Source organism: Aulonocara sp. 'chitande type north' Nkhata Bay, linkage group LG18 (assembly GCF_057382095.1).
Source record: "Aulonocara sp. 'chitande type north' Nkhata Bay isolate Kocher_YH1m ecotype deep benthic linkage group LG18, A_spYH_male_GT1.1, whole genome shotgun sequence".
NCBI classification, from domain to species: domain Eukaryota; kingdom Metazoa; phylum Chordata; class Actinopteri; order Cichliformes; family Cichlidae; genus Aulonocara; species Aulonocara sp. 'chitande type north' Nkhata Bay.
The window spans coordinates 3,273,163-3,295,511 of record NC_141361.1 but is presented as its reverse complement, the minus strand read 5'-3'; the positions used below and the strand labels follow the sequence as shown (position 1 = coordinate 3,295,511).

General features: G+C 42.9%; 1 protein-coding gene across 1 annotated transcript in view; it reads right to left on the bottom strand.

Moving 5' to 3' along the window:
- Window positions 1-22,349, bottom strand: part of tmeff1a (transmembrane protein with EGF-like and two follistatin-like domains 1a) — a 106,702-nt gene that overhangs the window by 40,739 nt on the left and 43,614 nt on the right. Inside the window, exons 2-3 of the mRNA XM_086271859.1 lie at window positions 17,999-18,108; window positions 10,375-10,504 (exon numbers count right to left, since the gene is read on the bottom strand). Of these exons, the coding sequence (XP_086127985.1) occupies window positions 10,375-10,504; window positions 17,999-18,108 (240 nt within the window). The remainder of the gene's footprint in view (window positions 1-10,374; window positions 10,505-17,998; window positions 18,109-22,349) is intronic.

The window sequence follows — 22,349 nt, the reverse complement described above, 5'->3', positions numbered from 1 at the left end:
GTGTCAATAAGACTAGAAAACTGCTAAATAAAAATCAATCCACTTACAATTTACTGTTCTGATGAAATGCAGATATCCAGCTGTTAAAGATGACTGCCGTCAGTATACCGACTCACAGTATTTATAGAAAGCACTTATTTAGATAAGCTGGCATGTGGACAGTATACATAGTTTTAATTTGGCTCTGTCCCATCCTTGGCTTATTTCTCAGCCCAGGAAATTCCTGCTTGGTCCGACCACAGCCTCGGACAGAGGTCTGGGATTTTGAACAGTTTTTTCTTCAGAGTCCTGAGTTTGGATCTTCCTCCTTCGAGATATTCAGAAAACTGAACTAAAGTGCAGTAAAACAAACAGTAAAGCACAAAATGGTCATACTGGACCAGAACCACGGTATCCTTGCTCCAGCACCCTCCCTCCAGCTTGCAGCAGTTTAAAACAGGATTAAATGTCTGTCTGAGCAGTGATGTGTTTGAGACGTGAGATGTCACCAACATCTGAAAATGACTGTTTACCCTGCAGGATGAGAACACACAGGGCAGGATGGAGGCAGTTTTCTGCAAAAAACCTTTGAAACAAGTTGTTTCTTTATCAAAAACTGAAGAAAAGCTCAAATTTGAAGTTTACAGTTGTGATTTGATCAAACCTGAAAAAGCAGGGATGCAGGCAGACAGGAAGACGGAAGAAGATGAAAGAATGCGAGATTGAATCAGACTGAGAAGCTTTAGGTTTTAGATCCAGCTGATAAAAAGAATCTGTAACTGCGTTGGACACTGGATCGCAGACACCAACTCTTTCTGATCAATAAACTTCAAAGAACCTCGGATTTAAAAAAAAACAACTTTCATCCTGAGAAGAGAAAAAAGAGCATCTTTCATTTAATCTGTGAAAACACCTTCAGCTGCGTCGCTGCTTTTCTAACACCTTTGTCAGCCACCTACAGACGGTGGAGGATCATTATAATTATAAGGATACGTAACTGTTCATTAACCGCGTGGACACGTTCACTCCTACAGAGTTAAACTCCTACAGAAGAATCGGACGCTGCAGCCGCACCGAGTCAATAAAATGAAACATGGCTGACCCTGTGGTTAATGAAGCAGGCCGAGGCTTTTACCGCAGCTCGCTGCTTCCTCTGCTGCCGTCCACATCTGTAAATCAATCTGCTTCCGAACGCTAAATATCATTAAAAGGTGTTCCTAATGTGCAAAATAATGAAAAGCAAATGAGGCCTGACAGGACGAATGATGAGCTGAAACCCACCTCCTCAAACATCCTGACAGATGTGGAGAGATGTAGGTGCGATAATTTAATTCACATTAAATTTAAACACAAGCTGCTGTTTTTAACCCAAAGCTACACGAACTTTACTGTTCACGTCATGACCAGCCTGCTGTCATCCTGACAGCAAGTCTGCTGTCCTGTGGCGCCCTGATGCATTCGGTTATGACGCTGCAAACGCATTGTTTATTAATGAGCAGGGTTACTGTCGTTGATGAGCGTCTTATAACCCAGAATTCTTTTTCTAACCAAACCAGTAAGGTTTTAAAGCTAAAACCAAACCGAGAGGACTCTGCTGCCTAATCTAAGCTTCTTTTCAGTGCTGAAACCTTACCGAGTAGTTTCTAGTGTCTAATCGTGACTGAGTGCTTATTTACACTTTAAACCAGTAAAAATATCATTTAAAAAAGAGCTGATACACCAACACCTGCAACCTTAAGACGCTACCATCATTCCATCCTACTAATAAGGACTTTCTTTGCCTCAGACAGTGCAGTTATCTCTCAATTCAGTTCAGTTCAATTCAATTTATATAGCACCAAATCACAACAGCAGTTACCTGAAGGTGGTTATTATTGCAAGTTAAAAACCCGTCTTTGGCCTTTCAGTGGCCACAATTGCTTCACCCATCAGAGCCATGATGCCAAAAATACTCCTTGAATGTCACAAGAGATGCAGAAGGTATCTGATGACAGAGGATTATGTCACCAAACCCAGGTCTGGTCTACACATTTAGAGCCTCGGTCACGTCACGCCGGACCTGTTACTGGACTTCGCTTCAATATTGGTGTCTGCAAAGTCTTTTCCTTTGTCCTTACAGTTGTCGATGTTTGTAGTGTAATGAAATAAGTCAGAGACAGAAATCTGAGACGATTTACAAGTTTATGAAAAAGGAGAAAAATGCAGTTTGCTGGTGTCAAACTAATAAACCTTTGTGTTATTTTAAATTAAGCGCTTTTTCAAATGCATTTTTTTTTCGCTTGAATTTTTTACTTTAAACAAGAAATTTTAATATCACCGCTACAACCATTAGGCTAGTGCATTGATTTATAATGCATGTGGAATATTTTGGGTCTTTGTTTGAGGATGTGTTGTGTAACTGGACCTTCTTAAATATTATTACATTTAAAAATGTCATGTAAAAGAGCAGGAAGTTAACCAAACCCTTCTCGACAGCCTGGCTCCCCGGTGACCTGCTGAGTGTTAAATACACCTGTAATCTGTTCAGTAGGTGTGAAGAGAAGAACCTACAAAATCAAGAGGATCCATCCTCTGGAGACTAACAATCCCGGCAAATATGTTAAGATGAACCACTTAAAGACAGAAAAAGGACCAAAAGCAGGTTGATTTCTTTTTATTAACTATGAAGTCCGTAAAACTACAACCAGCTGAACACTGGACAATTTCTACAAATGATCTGGTACTGTGACAGGTCAGAAATATCTGATGTTGTAACTCAGACCTCAGTGAGTTTTAATAATCACCCAGAAAAAGGGTTTTACGTTAGAACATCCTGCACACTCCAGCTCCTAATTAAAGGGGAAGTATGTTTCATCTGCAGGGCGAGTGCTCTGACACATAATGAAGTGCACAAAGAGCTCGTCTTTGTATTGATCAAACAACTGATTTACAAACTAATTGGGCCAAGAACAGGATCTGAGATTAATAAAGATTCCCACCTCATCCAGAGCGCCTCCACACCTCGAAACGCTCGCTGCCTAAAGGACACAAGTCTCCCTGCATTAGCACTAAATGTTGGCTTCAGATATAGACTGGTGTGGGACTGGGCGTAATTCCTGGGGACGCTGGCCTGGCCATCGATAAGCTCATTCCGGCTCCAGCGGGGCCCTGTTTGTATCTCAGGTTCACATAAACATGAAGGAAAATCGATGACATTGATGTTTGTCCCAGAGCTGCTCACTGCATCTGCATACTAAACAGCACATGCTATCGATAGCCAGGTCCAGTTTTGCTTTTAAAGTGGACCTCTTGTGCTCATTTCCACCTCTGTAGTTTTTACTATTGGACTCCACTAGAACAGCTTTGCATGACTCACAGTTCAAAATAATCCTTATTTATCTTACGAACCTCGGTAGAGCCATTCGATTCAACTGAACCAAGCTGCTTTAGCTCATTTTCTTTGAGGCCAACCTCCCTTTAGGCCAATCAGAGCCGATCTAAGAAAGTCATTCTGCTTCCACTTAATCAGACTATAAAGACATCAGGTTCCATCCAGGCAGGGAAATGATTCAACACCCATAACCAGCTGCTTCTGCTACACATGATCTGTTGGAGTTACTGGTTGGAAACAGCAACATCGAGGGTCCTGCTGTAAACTCTGAACAGACCAGTCTGCGTGTATTTGTGTAACAGTCTTTTATGGACAGCGTTCCTGTAAAATAATAATAAATAAAGACAATAACTGATATTTTTTTTCAGATTCTGACTTATTCGTGAGGACAATCTCATGAGTGGCCCCCATGAAACCAAAAGAGCGCAGACAGTGAGAACTGTCTTGATTTTATTACAATTTTAATATTTCATAGAATTTTTCTTATTTGGTCACATTTTGACATATTTGGCTACAGTGGTGCCGTCTTTAAATTACAGTCTTAATGTTTATACCCCTCCACACCTGACTGGTGCTGGAGGCTCATGGGTATTGTTGTTTTTGATTAGTTATTTACATTTTTTTCAATTTAATTCTACTATTTTACACACAGTCAAGTAATAAAAAAGTGTTCAGGCTTTCACTTCTTTAAACTAGAGCAGCTCTGCTTGATTCGGTTACAATTTATCTTCATTTATCTTAGAAACTTATAAACTTTTGCCCTCCCCACACCCCAACTGGCCCCTCCCTGAGCCTGGCTCTGCAGGAGGTTTCTTCCTGTTTAAGGGAGTTTTTCTTTGCCACTGTCACCACGTGCTCGCTCATAGGGTTGGTCTGATTTTTGGAGTTTTCTCTGTATTATTTTAGCATTTTATCTTACAATATAAAGTGCTTTGTTGCGATTTAGAGCCATATAAATAAAACTGAATTGAATTAAAGGATCAATAAGCTCATTCCAGAATTGCTACTCCTACAGTAGTGGTCCAAATTTAATCAAACTAGCACAAACTAATGAGTTTTTACCCAAACTGCAATCAAGGTAAAGGTCAGATATGTTGTTTCACTGGCAACGACCTGAACTGTGATGGATCATGAGCTCGCTGATTATTCAGAGTACTCTGCTTTAGCTGCAGGAGTGCATCAATAATTTAGTCGTTTGTAATTAATGAACATCTTTACTGGTCTTTATCTTACAATATAAAGCGCCTGGGCCTTGGTCCATCCCCTCAGTTTGTTCTCTGTCTGAAACTACACGATTTAGCCCCTCCCCCTTTGAGCCTTCCCTCTGATTGGCTGCACAGCACAAAAAAGGGTTCACTGCTACAGCTGTGTGCCTCAGATGACTTATGAGGGCTATCCCCTCTCTATGACATCATGCAGATCCAAGACTAGAAAAAAACCTCAGGCAGCCATCCGTCAGCCTCCTAGCAGACACACCTGTGCTGCCATAGTTGACAGTGACCTAACGTTGAGGTCGAGGTCACTGAGATTTAAACTTTTAGTAAATCCACTCATGGTAAAACTTTGAGGCTCCTATATCGCCTCAATCACAAGCTTAGTTGTCCACACCGCCCGCCCGGTGACGACGTTACCGCATCAGCCGTTTATGGCTGTGGGGTAAAGACTGTGTGAGTGTTTAGAGCAGGCTGAAGCCTGAGAGAATATCCACATTTGCTGGCATCATTATTTGATACTTTTGGTATAATTTAATATGAACACCCACTGGAGCAGTATATATACGGCAGAAAGCAGAAGAAGTTCCCTTGAAAAGTTTGCTGTCTGAACTTCAAAGGTCTGTAATGTCACATCATCTTCTTCCAGCTGTGAAATCTGCTCTGCTCTCCTCAGCCAATGGAGCCAGAAAGCCAACAACGAGCGTTTTAAAGAGTAATAAGTCTGACCTGAGGCTAATGTGGAGTCTCAGCCTCTCAGCTGGGCAGCTACACCCACCACTGACCTGTGATCAGATCCCAGCGAGGAGTCTCAGCCGTCCCAGCTCCTGTAACCTCCCACACTGCTCTCTAAGAAAAAAAGGGACCCAAATCGCTGCATTTCCTCCATCTCCTGTCCTGCTCGGGGAAATAAAATCAGCCGAGCTTTCGTGCGGTTGCCTCGGCTCAAAGCCGTCGAACGCTCCAATTACAGGAAGCATAAATCTCAGGGAGAGGAAATTGCAGAAGGCCAGGAGGGAGGCAAGGAAAGTGGAGGGCACAAGCTCTCCGGTGTAGTGGGTAATAAGAGCAGAGCACCAGCCGATGCCTCCTGGGAAATCAGGCCACTGCCCCTGCAGATGGAGTTGACCACCACCACCAACGTAGCCGCTGTGGCGTTGCTATAAGTTTCCACAACTCATTTCTCAGGAGAGGAGACATAAAATCTGTCTGGCCCGCAGAGACATCCGAGTCCAGGGAATCTGCGGGGTGTTTGATGGGGAAAATGCTAACCTGTTAGTGCTTTAGCGTAGCTCTGATGGATGGCTGGTGAGCATCCAGCTGTGGAAGACCAGCAGCCTTTGGGAAATGAAACCTGATTCATTCCTCACACACGGCTCTGTAGATACGCAGCATATGGCCAAAGGTTTGTGTAAATACAGTCTCATCCTGTTTTTATGGTTTGCTACTTTTAATTATGTAATTAAAGTAAAATATTTTTGCACATTTAAGTGTAACAGTACATCTGCTCACATAGGCAGAACCTCAAAGCAATGGTTTTTCCAGTGAGGCGTTGGAAAGCCAGATCACCAACTGTTAGCACCAGCAGCAGCTCACTAATGGGAGCAGTGGGTTCAGCATCTGGAGGAAAGGCTGACTAAAGGTTACAGCAGCACAGTAATGATCATGGCTTCAGGATGGCTGTGGTGTGACGTGCTAATGTGGTATTAATTGTCCTGATGCAGTAAAACTCCATCTGTTAGATCTTAAGCTTTAAGTGGTCAGGATCTTCGTAAGTAATCAGGATACTGTCGGCCTTGTGCTGTAATCTGACTTCTTAAAGATAATGAGTGGTTTTAATGATCTACACAGGCTTTCAGAGTAAAACAGGCCTGGGAGGGGACAAGATGCCACAAAATATATAACAGAACCAAAGTGTCTGTCAGAACAGAGCCCAACATGGAGCGACCATTAAATGACCCACGCTAAATCAGATGCTATGGCTAAACTTCGGGCATCTTCTTTTTTTAAATGATCCAAAGCTGAGAGGTTTTCAGGTTTGTAAACAGAAATTAATATAATTGACTTACTAGATGACCACGAACACAGAAATCAGACTGAAAACAAGGACCACCGAGGTTTAGAGCAGTTAGACGTTAGCAGGAAGTTAGCTCGCTAGTTTCCTTCTAAAGATGATAAACTGTGTTCTGATTGAAGTAATTCTAAAAAACTAAACTGCACGGCATTATCACAAGCGTGGGAATAAGTGAATACTAAACAGCAGCAGTGTTTGGAGCTGTAGCTAATCTAATTTAATATTAAAATAAAGACGTTAGCATAGGGACGATGGAGGATGAGGGTTAAATGTGTGAGGGGCAAACTTCAGCCAAGAGAACATCTCAGACGATTACTCAATAAAAACACCCGGCGCTGAGCTGGACGTCCACACTGAAGTCTTATTTGGACCAAGAGTGACTCTTTAATGAAGGGTTAAAATATCTGGAGTGGCGGCGCCCCTGGGCTGCAGTTTCACTGTGAGGTTTTAAGCAGTTAAAGATGTGCTGCACATGAATAACGCCAATAAAAAGGCAGAGGAGAGCGAGGACTATAGTTTTTGGAGGCTTGTTTCATTTCTCAAAAATAAGAGCCAGAACTGCAGCACATTAAAAAGACGAGAGGCTCGGGCATAGCAGGAAACCCTCGGACTAGAAAGTCAGTCGATACGTCATCAGAGAACAAGAGAAATTCAACAAACAAATAACCAACCTCCGTTTTTAAATGGCTAAGCCACAAATAAGGGGCGAACAGAGCTCAGATCAAAGACACGACGAACAACTGGAAAGATTTTATTTCATGACTCAGGAAGATTATTTGCACTGAACTTCAGACATTCCTAAAAACGATGCGAGAACAGGAACAATAGTCCAGACTGAACTATTCTCCAGTAGTTACTGTTGTGATGTGCTCGGAAATAACTTTGAAGACTATAAGTGATGTCAGCATCTTAACGACCCAACGGTCAGAAAAACAAAGAAAGCGGAGGCTCTGTTGATTTAAATCGATATAACGTCAGAAGCTCTCACCGCCTGCATTCTTCCCGCTCGCTGTGAGCGATTAAACCGGCTGCCCTTTGTTTTGAACATGCGCGTTGGGCGTTGAAAATCAAGATTCAATCTTCTGTTCCAGGTTGTGTTGTTGCTGTTCGTCTGTGTGGGTGTTGGTTCTGATGCAGGAGGTCCACTTTAATAACTGATCAATGGATGTGACGGTGAGTCGGACTCCAACACATCCCTGAGGTTTACAGAGCTTGTCAAAGGTCATCAGAGCTGCAGCTATTTTATTTGATTTATTCAGCATGAACTGATTTTAACCACACATATAGATCCTTTCAATGTCAACAACATGAAGAGACGTTTCATTTCCCTGAAAATAAGATAACACAGCAGACCTGAGCTGTTAGAAAAGACAAGCTTTTAACTAGAAACTGTATAATATGAAGTATTTCAGGTGTTTCTCTGCACAAACATAGAACTCATCATATTTCAAACTCTGGCTTTTATAATGTGAATAAGTGCCTCACTTATACTTTTAATTACGCTCCAGCAGTCGGCCTTGCTGCCGCGTTTTCATGCCTTCCGAGTTCACTGTCATTATGTTTTTAATTGACTGAACATCAAATGCTGAGAGCTCGTCCTCGGCTTTTCCTCTGAACTCTGCACAACATCATCAGTCACATTGATTTCAGAGAACGAGCCAGTTAATCAGCCGCAGATCAATTTTAATTACGAGTCGCTGAACGAGTCAGTAAAATCCTCCCAAACCTGGAGGGTTATGAAAGTCCAGGGTCAGAGACCGAGCAGTTACACTCAGCAGAGGCTCAAATGTGATCTATCAAATCTGTCAGCAACAAAGGTGATTTTTCCGCTGGGGTTACTTGTGTAGTAGCATTCCAACAGCGCCCTGTTTTCACCCACCGTCTAGTTCCAGTAGCCCAGCTCTCATCAGGGTGTCCTGGTTGCTCAACACCTGATGCGGTCCTTGTTAATCTGGGCAGCGCACGTGTCTGAGGTAGGCTTGGTTAGCAGGGGGGGGGGGCAGCTTAGGACCTTTACTGGATACTGACGCTCTGGTCGGGAAACGAGAATTGTGTGTATATATATAAAAAAAAAACGTATAATTATCTGCTGCTAACTGTGGCTGTCAAAAATATTCTAAATAAACAAAGCGGCACTACCAGTGTCTTTGTCTCTCGTAAAAAGCAGTAAAATGTACCTTTAATGGTTTTAGCTTGTATCTAATAAAAAGGTCTATAAAAAATTTGAAAGTTATTCGATACTTTTTAAAAAATCCCTTTGTGTTAGAAAATGTCGGCTTTTTAAAAACTTCCTCTCGTAATGACGGTCACAGCAGACTAATTACAGCTTAAAAGTAGTTTTTCTACAAACTTGAATGAAAATATTCTGTTGGAGAGGATGTCACGAGTACGTGACTGCAGCGACATCTCTCTCTATTTAAGCCTCAAAGTTTAGTTTCAAACTGCTCTGGAATCTAAAATCGGGCAGTTTTCTGCTTCTTCTTCTTTCAGCTGCTAAGATCTTCCTCTTTTCCTCCAGCCTGGCAGCTCCATCTTCATCATCTTTCGTCTAATATATCCACCTTTCCTCCTCTGCACACATCCACATCATCTCCACCTCTGTCTCTTGAGTGAATCCAGTCCTTCCTGCTCACTCCCAGTGAAAGTCTTACTCTTAGCTCGGCCGCCTGTCTTTGTCAGTGCTACTGTCTCCAAATCACACATCACAGCAGAATGATGCACACTACCAGCTTTAAACCTTCCCGTCCACTCTGCTGCTGTGCTTCTATCACAAATCACCGCTGACACCTGCCTCCACCCACTCCACCCTGACTGTCCGTTGCTTTGGTGTCCAAATGTTTAAACTCTCTACCTTCATTATGTCGGCTCCTCTCAGCTTCACTGCTGCAGTTTTTTTCTACTCTTGGATTTATATGATGTCACAGAGAGGGGATATCCCTAATATGGTCATTACAGGCACAGAAGCCCCTCCTGCTGTTTAAAATCTTTTGAGCGAGGCAGCCAATCAGAAGATTGTTAGCATAATGGGAGTGGGAGGAGCTAAAACAGAGAGCATCTACTGGTGGACAGCATTAAGGCCCAAGATAAGATAAATAAGGATTATTGTGAACTGTAAATCACACAAAGCTCCTTTAGTAGAGTCCAAGAATAGAACAGGCCCACAACAAATGGAAACTTAGCAAATTTCTCATATTTTTTCTTGAAAAAGAATCTGTGCAAACTGAAATGTGAAATTAGGTTTTAGTGTCAGAGCAGCAGAAGACTTGTTACTTGAACTGCTTTTTGCACTCACCTGCATCACTCGCAGCATTGATTGATTATATCAGGCGCTGAGTATATATATATTTAAAAGTTGGATGCTTTAAGACGGTGTGTATATCATGAGGTTGTATATGAGGTTGTTTCTCGACAGTTTCTCTTCGTAATTCCCTCTGTGCTGTTTTAAAAAAGCCATTACATCATGAGTGATGGAACAGAATGAAGACGAATGAAGGCGATGTTCAAATGAAGACGCCACGACTCTTAATATGAGGCGGCAGCTGAATGATTCCCTCAGATGACGCCTTAAACGGCGGAAGCCCTCATAGCCTGACTGATGTCCTCGCAGCTCGATATCAGTAAATGAGCCGTTATAATTCACTTTTCTGACGAACCCTCACTCTCAATCGGTCAGTCACCCGGACAGCGTTAATTCCTGTTTCCATTGCGTCAACACTGTGTACTTCCTGGCACACACTCACCGGTGGAGCAGGGCCCGTCGGACACCCGGGAGATGAGTCTCTGCTGCTTGCAGGACGCCTGTCGCCTGTAGCACTCGTTCTGGTAGGTGTCTCCGTTTGAGCCGCACACAGGGACGTAGTTTTTGTGACACTGGAAATCAAACACAATCAGATGTTAATTAAGCTTCAGTGTGACAACGGAGACGAACCATGGAGAGAGGGGGTCGCTTCACTCAGGGGGAGGAGTCAAAAACATGTAGATTGACTCTATCACAACTATGCAAAACTATTGATTACATCAGCTATACACATTACAGGAATTATTGTTGGTTACAATAATAATGATGATCAATAAGGTCTAGTTTTACATTTTGGTTTTATTTTGCTCGTTTGAGTCAAGCTTTTATTGTTAAAACATGTTTAGATGCTTTAAGTTTCATCAGCGTTTATCAGTTTGAATGTTAGCTTTAGATTTTACTCGTTGTCATATGGACGACATTTCTCAGATTGTAAGTCACAAAGTTTAGAACAGAAATACAATAAAAACACTTAACACATGAGTTTCATAGGAGTCACGTGTGTGAGCACATTATAAGAGCAGAAGCTGTGGAAGTTTGCTGGTGTGGAACATTCAGGTGTGTTAACACAATTTTCCCAGAGAATTCACCCCAATCTCACACCGTCCAATGCTCAGAGAAACTGCAAAACCCCCGAGAGTTTTGTGACAGCATGTTACAAAGCACGGAGGTGGAGAAGTGATGATTTGGGCACCGTACAGTTGACCTTGAACTCCTCTGCATATCGAAAGATTTTTGACTCAAATGTGAGGCCATCTGTCCCACAGCTAAAGCTTGGACCAAACTGGGTCATGCACCATGAAATGACCCAAAGCACAGCAACAAATCTACAACACGAGGGCTGAAACAGAAAAGAAAATGAGATCCTACAAGCAGTTTTTCACAGAAACACACACAGTCCTGAATAAAACCCTTCAGATACAGAGTATTTTATTTATTTGTGTTACATCAGAGTCAGAGAAACGTTACTATGTTATCAAATGTAATTCGCTATATTATTCTGCAACACTGTTGCAATGTGGTTCTAGTTTTCTTCTTAACTGAGCGGCTCTCAGCATGTTTTCTTTGAAGGTCCTGAGCCTGAGCATCACCTCCTTTGGATGTTTGCACAGAAATGAGTTCACGACTTGAAATGAGTCCATGCAGTGCACGTTTAAAGGTAGAGAGGAGAAAGATGGTGTTATCAAGCCTGTGCTGTACATGTGTGATCAATATGGGTCAAATATGATGCAAGCTGTCAGGCACTTACAGAGTTTCATTCGCTCTCCATGGAGGTTATATAAACCCACTCTGCTCACACTGTCAGCTATAAGCTACAGCTGCCAAGGACACATATCAGTGTTCAGCAATCCATATTCTATTAACTCTCACACATCAATCATTTAGCAGGAATCCCCTGCAGGTTTGACCTCCGTGACCTCCAACACACTGCAGAAGCAGTCCAGGTTCATATCCAACAGGAAGAGAGTCCGATGGAGTCGGCAGCTGAAATCCATGAAAGACAAAACAACCGATGAGCAGCATCCAACCTCCAGCTGAGAGGAGAACATTTTTCTGTCCTGTCAGGAGTCTTCCTGGTTTGCTCCGTCAGCATTTTGTGGTTTTGTTCTGCTGAAGTAAATTTGTTGTAACGTGTTTTTTTCTTTCCATCAGACTTTCAGCTAGAGCTCATTATCAGCACTCATCAGCATGTTTGGCTTTCTTTGTTCAGTTTTAGTGACTGAAGCTCTTTTTCTGTTCAGAGAAGCAAACTCAGAAGTTTTAATGATCGGGAATTAGTCGGATCCCTGCTGGTTAGAGGAGAACAGAAGGCTTATTTCGGTGAAAATAGAACAGATTAGTCCTTTAAATGAAGGCAGGTGTGATGAGTTTCATTGGAGGTGAATGTTTGATTTTTTTGACTGCATGGCCCTGCCTGCAGGCAGGCAGGTGGAGCAGCTCCTATCAGACAGTGAAATAGCTTTAATGAGGATCTCTGTCATCTCACTAAAGCGTAACACACGTAAAAATGTGTGTCTTGGACTGATTTACATTCACACATACGCAAACCTGCACAGAAACCATAAAGTTTTAATGGTTTCGAGCTATTTCAAGGCTCCACGGGAGATAAATCCGCTGAAAACTGCTGACTCGCAGTGCAGAGTTAGATTTATTTATCTGCATTAAAGGGCCACTTCAGCTCTCAGACACTTTTTACTTTCACAGAGCCGATAATGCTGCGAGGTGAAGCACAGCCATTGTCAGAAACTATATTTGAAAAGGGAAAATTTAAATAGTGCCAGTTCTGCTCATCTCCAGCTCCATATTTTTACTCTTTTAGAGTAGCTTTGCATGACTAACAGCTAAAAATAATCCTTCTTTATCTCACAATGGTCCTCGGTGCAGAGCCTCAGTTCCCCCTCTGTCTGAAACAAGCCCCTCCCCTTTAGGCCAGCTTTGTACTGACTGGCTGACTGTCACAAACAGAAGGTTTGAAGAGCAGGTGGGTGGGGTTTCCAATCTATGACATCACCAAGATCCAAAAGTAGACGCAAAAGTGTTTTGAGCAGTCTGCAGCCTGAGCTTTAGGCACACGAGGAAGTTTAATATGAACATCCACTGCTGGAAGAGGATATGTATGACAGGAAATGACTTGCCTCCAAATAAAACTCACTTTGCAAACATCTGGATCATGCTCCCAGTTGACTTTGGGGAAGTTCTCGTCCATGAATATTCTTTGTGAAGATGCAGACGTAGAGAACTGAACACAGAGACGGGCACCTCCGCCTGCCCACAAATAAAACTCACTGAAGCTTGAACCACTTTTCACATGGTTTGCTTCGGTGCTTTGTTTTCATATAAATTTTCAGATATAGAAATCTGAATCAACTGGGCCTCGATCCCCGCTGTTTGATCCCATTATAAAACCCCCAGAAGCGCCTCTTCCCCTACACTACATCTGCTCTTCCCTGCAGACACGAGAACACAGTGTGATGTTTTTTTGCACCATCAACAAGCAACCTTCAGGCTGTCCTTGAGGCCTTTTGTGGAGACAAAACAGAAGATGACAGTCAGGTCGTTCTCAAAAGGATCCAGCGTGCTTGACCTTTCAAAGCCTTCCAATTACAATTACTGTTCATCTTGTTAGCAAGTCTAGTGGCAGAAAAATGAAAACAGAACGATTTAGCTGTGTGAGGTTTGTGGAGCAGCCAGAAAGGCTCTGCTTCTGCTAATAAGCGATTTTAGTGTTTATTTATTAATAAGCTTGCACTGTTTAATATTAAATGTAGATCCAAAGCTGCAGCAGGAAGTAGTAGACTTCTGCATGTTTGAACTACCTGTAACGGCTCTTTATTCTTCTTTTGTTTTGCCACGATACACATTTGGACACTAGGGGGCAGTCACCTTTTAAATGACTGCATTTATAAAGGAAGGCTTGACATGATGATAACTATTTACAACAAATTAAAGGGTCATTCCATGAAAAATCACCCTGCTTGTACCATAACTTGTTTAACTCTGTTGTTTTGAGCCCTTGGAACTTCATCCATGCAGGAGATTTCCACGTGAAGTTCGCAGGGCTGAAAGACACCAAATAAATGTTACTGCGACTCCATCTGTGTCCTGATCTGAAGACAAAATCAAATCTCTGTTCAGCCTTATTTATACCTCTACTTTGAGCGTCACTATCATGGATACACGTCTGTGATGTGCAGCAACAGAAACAAGCTTCGGTACTCGGATGTTTGATCTTTTTTTCTCATCATTCGCCAGAGAAAAACTTCAAAAAGTGCGTTTTGGATAAACTTTAAAGGATCGGAACGTCGTGTGGGATCAGTTGCTGCTACAGCACATGCAGGATCTTATTGTACCTGTGTTTGCACACCAGGCTCATCTCCTAGTTTTATAATATAATCATATTTTAACACTTGTGAACATGACGAATGGCGGTGAGATGGAGAAACGGCACTGGTGGTCTCACACAGCATCACACTGATCAAATAACTTCAGGTCCTGAAGAAGCGTTCTGGGTGATGTCGGGGCTGCGGTGTGGACTTACACGAGTCTCATTCTGCAAGTTGTACTTGACTGTATTGCGTGCTTCAGGGCATGAACTGCATCATACTTTGCAGGTGGTCAGGGTGGGCGGTGGATTTACAAAGGGCCGGGCTTTTCATCATGCAGTCAGTGTGGACTGGAAGGCTTTCAGGCTCTTCCTCCTGTTACAATCAGAGTTATAATTCAGGCTGTCGGTGCTTCTGTGTGCAGCTGAAGACTCCTCAGAGCCGCCGTCTCGCTCGGACAGCTGTGAAACTCCTCTGATCACGTCGAACGGCTGCGCTCGCTTCGCTCTGTCCTCTTTGTGTGCACATGAATGTGGGTTCTGCTTTCAGCTCACGGAGCGTGACGGCCAGCTTCAAACAGCCGCCGTGTGTCTTGTTATTGCGGTGAAGCTGCGGCTCTGTGGTGAATTCTGCTTCCAGGAGCTGCCCTTCACGCTGCCGCTGCTTTTATTTTGCAGCCGTTCGACTAAATATGCAGCGAATACAACAGGCTGACGGGAGAGTAATTATATTTTGTTTCATATCAGAGGAACACGCTGCAGACGGGTCATGCTTCTTTATGTGTCAGAAAGAACTTCACGGTGTTTTTCCTCATTTTAGCTCCTAAAACTTTTTTTTTTTTTTTTTGCCTGTCCCGTTTGGCTCTTTTGCCCTCAGAATTGTTGTCTAAAGGCAAAGAAAGATGCCCAACGGATTTACTTTACCAAACTGACCATCCCAGCCTTGCCGTAATGGTCCATTTGATTCACCTTTTATTGTTTATTTTATTTTCACTTACTGAATACGGGACAGACTTGACTGGGGTCACTTACTGAACACGCTGCAGGCGGGTCATGCTTCTTTATGTGTCAGAAAGAACTTCACGGTGTTTTTCCTCATTTTAGCTCCTAAAACTAACAAGAATTAACTGAGAAGAGACCGCAGACAGGCCGGCTGCTCGCAGGATTTTATTATTCACACACTGCTGCTGTGACTGCTCCATTTTCATATTAAAGAGGGAGGTGAACATGACATGCCTGTCTCATTTTCAGAGGTAGGGCGCCTGAGCTGCCAATGAGAGATAGTGCTTCCTTGTGCACTGATCAAAGTTAGCATTCTGGCTACCACCATGTTAGCTTTTTCAGAGCTAGAAGTGACCGGCGTGTGGACAAGAGGGTGGAATTATCAGCTAATGCTACCTAGCTTTGTTAGCGAATTTATTTCATAAATGGGGTGCAAAATATAGACGCACATAAGTGTTACTAAAGCATGGAGTGTGCATTCCTGTCACACAGTGTTTACACCCCTCACCCCCAACTAATAGCTGCCCCTCCCTGAGCCTGGATTTGGTGGAGGATTAAAAGGGAGTTTTTCCTCCCCGTTTTCAATTCAATTCAATTTTATTTACATAGCGCCAAATCACAACATAAGTCGCCTCAAGGCGCTTCATAGATACAGAGAAAAACCCAACAATCATATGACCCCCTATGAGCAAGCACTTTGGCAACAGTGGGAAGGAAAAACTCCCTTTTAACAGGAAGAAACCTCCGGCAGAACCAGGCTCAGGGAGGGGCGGGGCCATCTGCTGCGACCGGTTGGGGTGAGAGAAGGAAGACAGGATAAAGACATGCTGTGGAAGAGAGACAGAGGTTAATAACAGATATGATTCAATGCAGAGAGGTCTATTAATACATAGTGAGTGAGAAAGGTGACTGGAAAGGAAAAACTCAATGCATCATGGGAATCCCCCGGCAGCCTACGTCTATTGCAGCATAACTAAGGGAGGATTCAGGGTCACCTGGTCCAGCCCTAACTATATGCTTTAGCAAAAAGGAAAGTTTTAAACCTAATCTTGAAAGTAGAGATAGTATCTGTCTCCTGAATCCAAACTGGAAGCTGGTTCCACAGAAGAGGGGCCTGAAAACTGAAGGCTCTGCCTCCCATTCTACTTTTAAATACTCTAGGAACAACAAGTAGGCCTGCAGAGCGAGAGCGAAGTGCTCTAATAGGGTGATATGGTACTACAAGGTCATTAAGATAAGATGGGGCCTGATTATTTAAGACCTTGTATGTGAGGAGCAGGATTTTGAATTCTGGATTTAACAGGAAGCCAATGAATGTTGTCCCCAAAGCGCTTGCTCATAGGGGGTCATATGATCGTTGTGGTCTCTCTGTATTATACTGCATAGGGTCTTTATTTTACAAAACCCTGACACAGGAGCTGAGACGTGCATCTGGACATTCATCCCATCCACCTACTGTTAGACTACTTAAATGACAAGAAATGTTCAGCCTGTGTTAAGGAATAAAGGTGGTCACACCAAACATCAACGTTCAGGCTTGTTAGAATTGCACAAACTCTGTTTTTGCCTCATAAGCTGTATTTCTGTGCATGTTTGCATGTTTCAGTAAACTGCTGCAAACACTTCCTGTTTTCATGGCAACCTATAAAGACATGCGGGGTGGCAAGACTTTTGCACACAGCTTTCCAAATATTTACTAGAATACCGTATTTTTGCACCGTAAGGCACATTAAGCAAAACAAAACAGTCAGATAAGTCAAACTTTCCCATGTTGTTGCAGTATATTAATGACTAATCTCGTATTGTGGATGGATTATCTCAGTTGTTCTCCTGACTGAAGTTTGGTCTGTTTACAGCATCCTGCGATTGCATTTGTCCCTAACCATCGGGAACCCTCACGTTAACTTTTATGGAGTGGAAAAAGGTTAGCGTTCATCCTCCAGCTTCACTGTTTATGCTAACATAGCCGTGTCGCTAGCGACCACGTAGCACATCATTATATACCAGCTAGTCCAACTTCAGTAACCCTACAAAAGTCACTGTTGTTTAGTTTCATGTCTTCACATTTTAATTTTTTCAGAAATCTCTCAGTCAGAACATGCTATATCATGTTTAGGTGGAAACTAGCGAGCTAACTCCATGCTAACTTCAAACTCCATTAAACTTAATAAATTCTGTTTTCATGGATGCCTGGATGTTAAACTTAATTGTTGCACCTTATTACAACGCTGATCATTTTATTAAAGATGAAAGAATTTAGACAGTTTCTAACTCTCAGTGATGCCGCAGTGTTCGTTTGTTTTTGGGACCTGAAGTGGACGGAGTTTAGGACCCAGATTACTCCGCGAGGCTCCTGACGATAGCTGTAATGCTCCGACAATCCATCAGGCGGTGCGGCTTCGTAGCTTACCAAAGTCGTACAAAAACATTTTCTAACAGATTTTTGAGCGCCGTGTACCACATAAAATGGGTTTGAGGTCAGTAAGCACATCAGAATTCATACATAAGGCGCACCGGATTATAAGGCGCACGGTCGATTCTTGAGAAAATGAAAGGATTTAAAGTGCGCCTTATAGTGCGGAAAATACAGTAATACACTTTATAGATAATATCAGCGAATGTTTCTGGAACCTTGTTAATATCAACTAATGGAACACAACTCTAACTTAAACATGTCATTGATGAACAGGTAAACGTTTTATATCCAATAAGATTAAAAAAAAAGAAAAATGATGTCATCTACCTGGAACTGGCAGACACACTTGAGCTGAGCACCGTCCTCTCTGCAGGTGCCCCCGAATCGGCAGGTGGAGTCATCACAGACCCTCAGGTCGCTCTTCTTCTCTGACAGATCTAACGGCAGAGACACAAACAAAGGCAGCGCGTTAAATACGGAGACAGACAACAGGCAGGCGGATCAATAAGGTGAGTCACACCTGCGGCACCTCCACGAGTGCTGCTGCTAAATCCCGACATCCCGGCTCTGATCACACGCTCCGTCCAGACAAGTTTATGAGTTTATGAACAATGAGAGCAGACGGCGAGCTAAGCTGCAGGAAAAATACGGACACGACAGAGATGATTGTTTATCAGCCCGAGCAGACACCTGGACTACAGGTGAGTGTTTACACCGGGGAAATAACAGATGGACTCGCAGAGCTGAGAAATCTGCTCTCCTCAGAGGGAAGAAAACTGGTGGGTGGTATCATCATTAATGCACAAAGCAGAAGTCACTTCTCATCTTCACCTGCCTGAGGAGCTGCTCACAATTACAGGAGTCTGACTGTACTCTGACTCACGGAGACGGTTCAGGTGGAAAAAAGCTCTCTCCCGGGGAATCGCTGGCTTCTTCGCTGTGATTTTTCCTCTTCAATCTAACGCGCTCGGTTGAATCGGTTACTGTGGATTGGTGCTAAATAAATCAAGCTGAATTGGTGGTGTAACCTAACCATGAAAACCCTGCTGTATCCCAGTAAACCAGCCTGATACTATCGGTAGATCCAAGATAAACGGAATAATCCGGGATCAACCTATCCTGACAGTGTTTACATGGATAAACATGTAAACACTATGGCTCAGTTTCACAGGGATGGACAACAGTCGGTCTCGTCTTAGACCACAAACTGTTTTTAATAAAGATCCTTTCAGTTCGGTGCTAGGCTAATCCGAACCTGGTAAACTGGCTCATGGAGTTAGAACTCCAAGAGGTGCTACTGTATGACTTCAAAGGATAAAATAATAATAACAACAATAATAATAATAACAATAATAATAATAATAACAATAATAATAATACTAATAATACTAATAATAATAATAAGCCCCCAGCTTTGCATGGTGCACAGTCAAAATAAGCCTCAGAAGGATTGTTAGCAGGTGGGAGGGACTTCTGTGAGGCAACAGCTAATTTGGGGGATTCTGGTGTAACCAGCACATATCTGAACCAAACTTTGGCCTAACAGCCAATAAAAAGGTACGATAGTTTACAATGAAATAAACAAGGAGCCTAAAAATACATAAATTATAATGAGTCAATAAAATCCTCATCAGGAAGCTTGTTAGTTTTATTTTATTTATTGAATGTTTAGTTACATTAAAAAGAAATTCAAAATAAAAATCTTTATAAGTTAATGCACGACATGGTTTTTATTCTCGGACTCTGACTCGTTTTATCCTCTCGGTTCATCCGTCTGAAACAAGCCCTTCTACCTCCATCTATTCAACTTGTTATTTGCCTCCCCTCTCACACAAAAGGTTTTAATATCAGAAGCCCCGCCCCTCTTAGTAGTAGAAAACACACCTATATGATACTGAGTGTTGAAACTTGTTGAAACATCAGAGCGCCGCTCTCAGGCTGAATGCTGTGGGGACAAACTCGCAGCTGATCCTGAATCAGTTTGGCTCTTTAAACTTTCACTCACGATCAGTTCATGAAATGTCACAAGGCGACTTATTTATGGGCATTTTTATCTGCGAGACTTCTAGAGCCGACACACACACACACACACACACACACACACACAGATAATAACAGGCCTACACGGCTCAGAAATGTGCTGTGAACTTGAATAATCCACATTTCCTTTGAGATTCCTGCAGCAGATTCCCGCCTCGGTGCCGGCACGAGCGCTGCCGAGTGGCTTTGAGGAGCCGTGTAATGGCCTGTAATTACTGTTTGCAAACCTCCCCGAGTCCCAAAAATGGCCGCCGCTGGCCGCAGTAACAGCCAACCCTGGAGCTCAGCAGCGTCTCAGAGACGGGCAATGTGAGCCTCCAGCTGAGAAAATAACACTCAGACTCAACGAGCAAGAAAACAAAAGAGTAACAGGCGAGTTTGGAAGAAGTCGTTCAAGGTAACAACAGCCGAGTTTTAAAATGAATGTTATGGTGTCTGATGTGAAAATCCTCTTACGTGTTTCAGCCAAGGCCCACGCGCAAACAGATGCTGTTTAAGAAATATCACAAACATTCACCGATGCTGAACGTGTGAAGCTTACACATGTGATCAGTTACTGATCAATAATTTCAGTTTTCCTCACCGTGAACCTCACACTGAGCCAAACAGCTGAGGAGTCTCACCTGTTTGATCTGAGAGTTAATCATCAGGATGCTGATTAGTGAACGTGAACGTCACATCATCAGAGACGAGCAAACAAAACATCAGATTTCACTTTCAGGGGTGAATTTGTGACAGAGAAAGAAAAATAAACTGCGGTTAAAGTTAAAAAGGTTAAAAAGAGCCAAACGGGACAGGCAAAAAAGAAGAAGAAAAAAAAAAGTTAAAAAGGTTAGTAAAAATCCAAAAATGTGGTAAAAGTAATGAGAAGTAAAAACATGAGAGGAAACAATACAAATAACAAACACAGAGAGCTTCAAAGATTTTTAACAAGTCAAAATCTTTTAAAAATAAAGTCAGAAAAATTGTGCAAAAAAAAAATTTCAATATGAGAAAATCTTAAATCTGAGATTAAAAGTATTAATCTCATATTAAAATTACTGGAAAAGAAAAAATGTCAAAAAAACTAGAACAATATAAAATATGAATATAACACAATGAGCCAAAAATAACATTAGAAACAGAATCTCAAATATGAGAGAAGTTATTCAAAAATTCAAAAAAGTAAATACAGGAAAAAATGAAATAGCAAATGAAACACGTGAGACATAAAAAAAAAATACAGAAAATGTGAGATATGAAGTTTAAATTCTGACAGTAAACGTTCAGAGCTGCAGAGCCAACCATCGTTAAACATCCCAGAGTCGCATCATCGTTTGTCCTAATGCCATCCGATCGTCCGGCTGCTCCAGTTTCCTCCACTTATTGATCTCATTTCTCAAATCTCAGGTGTCACCTTCTCGATTTTGACGTCTCTGTGAGAAATAATGGACAAACCCAGGAGAATCAGAGCAAATGAGCCGGTTCAGCAGCCTCGTGTAGGTCTGCAGGGCAGTCGTGGCTAATTAAGTCCAAGCAGCAGCCACATCCATCAGCCTGGAGGCCGACTGCTGATCAGCTGTGTGTGTGTGTGTGTGTGTGTGTGTGTGTGTGTGTGTGTGTGTGTGTGTGTGTGTGTGTGTGCGCTGCTTCCTGTTTGCAGGTTTAATACCCAGACAATTTGGGATTATGCTGATCGACAAGCCGAAGTCTTTAAACCTCCAGCTGGAGACAGACACACATGCAGATGAAGGCGCCTCGTTCACAAACCAGTGTTGGTGCTGTTTGTGTGTTGGCGCTGTTTGTGTGTCCGCGCCGTGTTATCTGCCTCCGCTGCTGATGTTTTTCTGTTTGTAGTCGACCGCGGCCGTGTTGTGTTCGGGTTCCTCGGCCTCATACATTTTACAACAGAAACAGGGATTTGAAATGCACATAATTCCCTCCTTTGGATCGGAGCAGAACTAAAGAAGCTGACGGAGCGTGGCAGCAGCCGCCGCCCGGAGGCACATCCACCTCCCAAATCCCTCGAGCCCGGCCCGGTCGTCATGGCCACCCCGCCTCTCCTCCGGCTCGTTATCTCACCCCCCTACCCCCCCTCCCCTGCAGCCCTGACTCCAGGAGATGGACGTCAATACTTCATCTTCTGTCTGCTGCTCCGAGTCCTTCGACATCCTTTTAACCCTTTCCCTGCAGAGACACAGATATGTGACTCCAACACACCGGAGCAGACACAGCCCGTCTGAAAGGTGGTTAGAACTGCTTTTCTCTGGATTTACAGGCAAATCTGGGAAAGACTACTTTTTTTTTCTCCTATTAAACCCTCTACAGGACCCAGATGAGCTACCTCAGCCCTAAATGTTACCATCGTGTTCTTCTTTCACCTTTACTTCATTTAAGATGAGACCCAGGCTGTATGAAGACTGACCCACCTGCAGTTTATTCCACATCTGGACTGCATTTCTTCACGTTATCTTTTTGGCCACAACGATGTTGCTTTTAACACTTTTACCAGCTCAAACACGGCCATGAGACCCAGTTCAGGGACGTCACGCCTTGAATTCCTCCACCCAGTTTCATGAGTCAGATCTATAATAAAATATTCCTGCTACAGCTGTTATGCTGGAATCAGATATCGTGTGACTCTGTGGGGACAGACTCA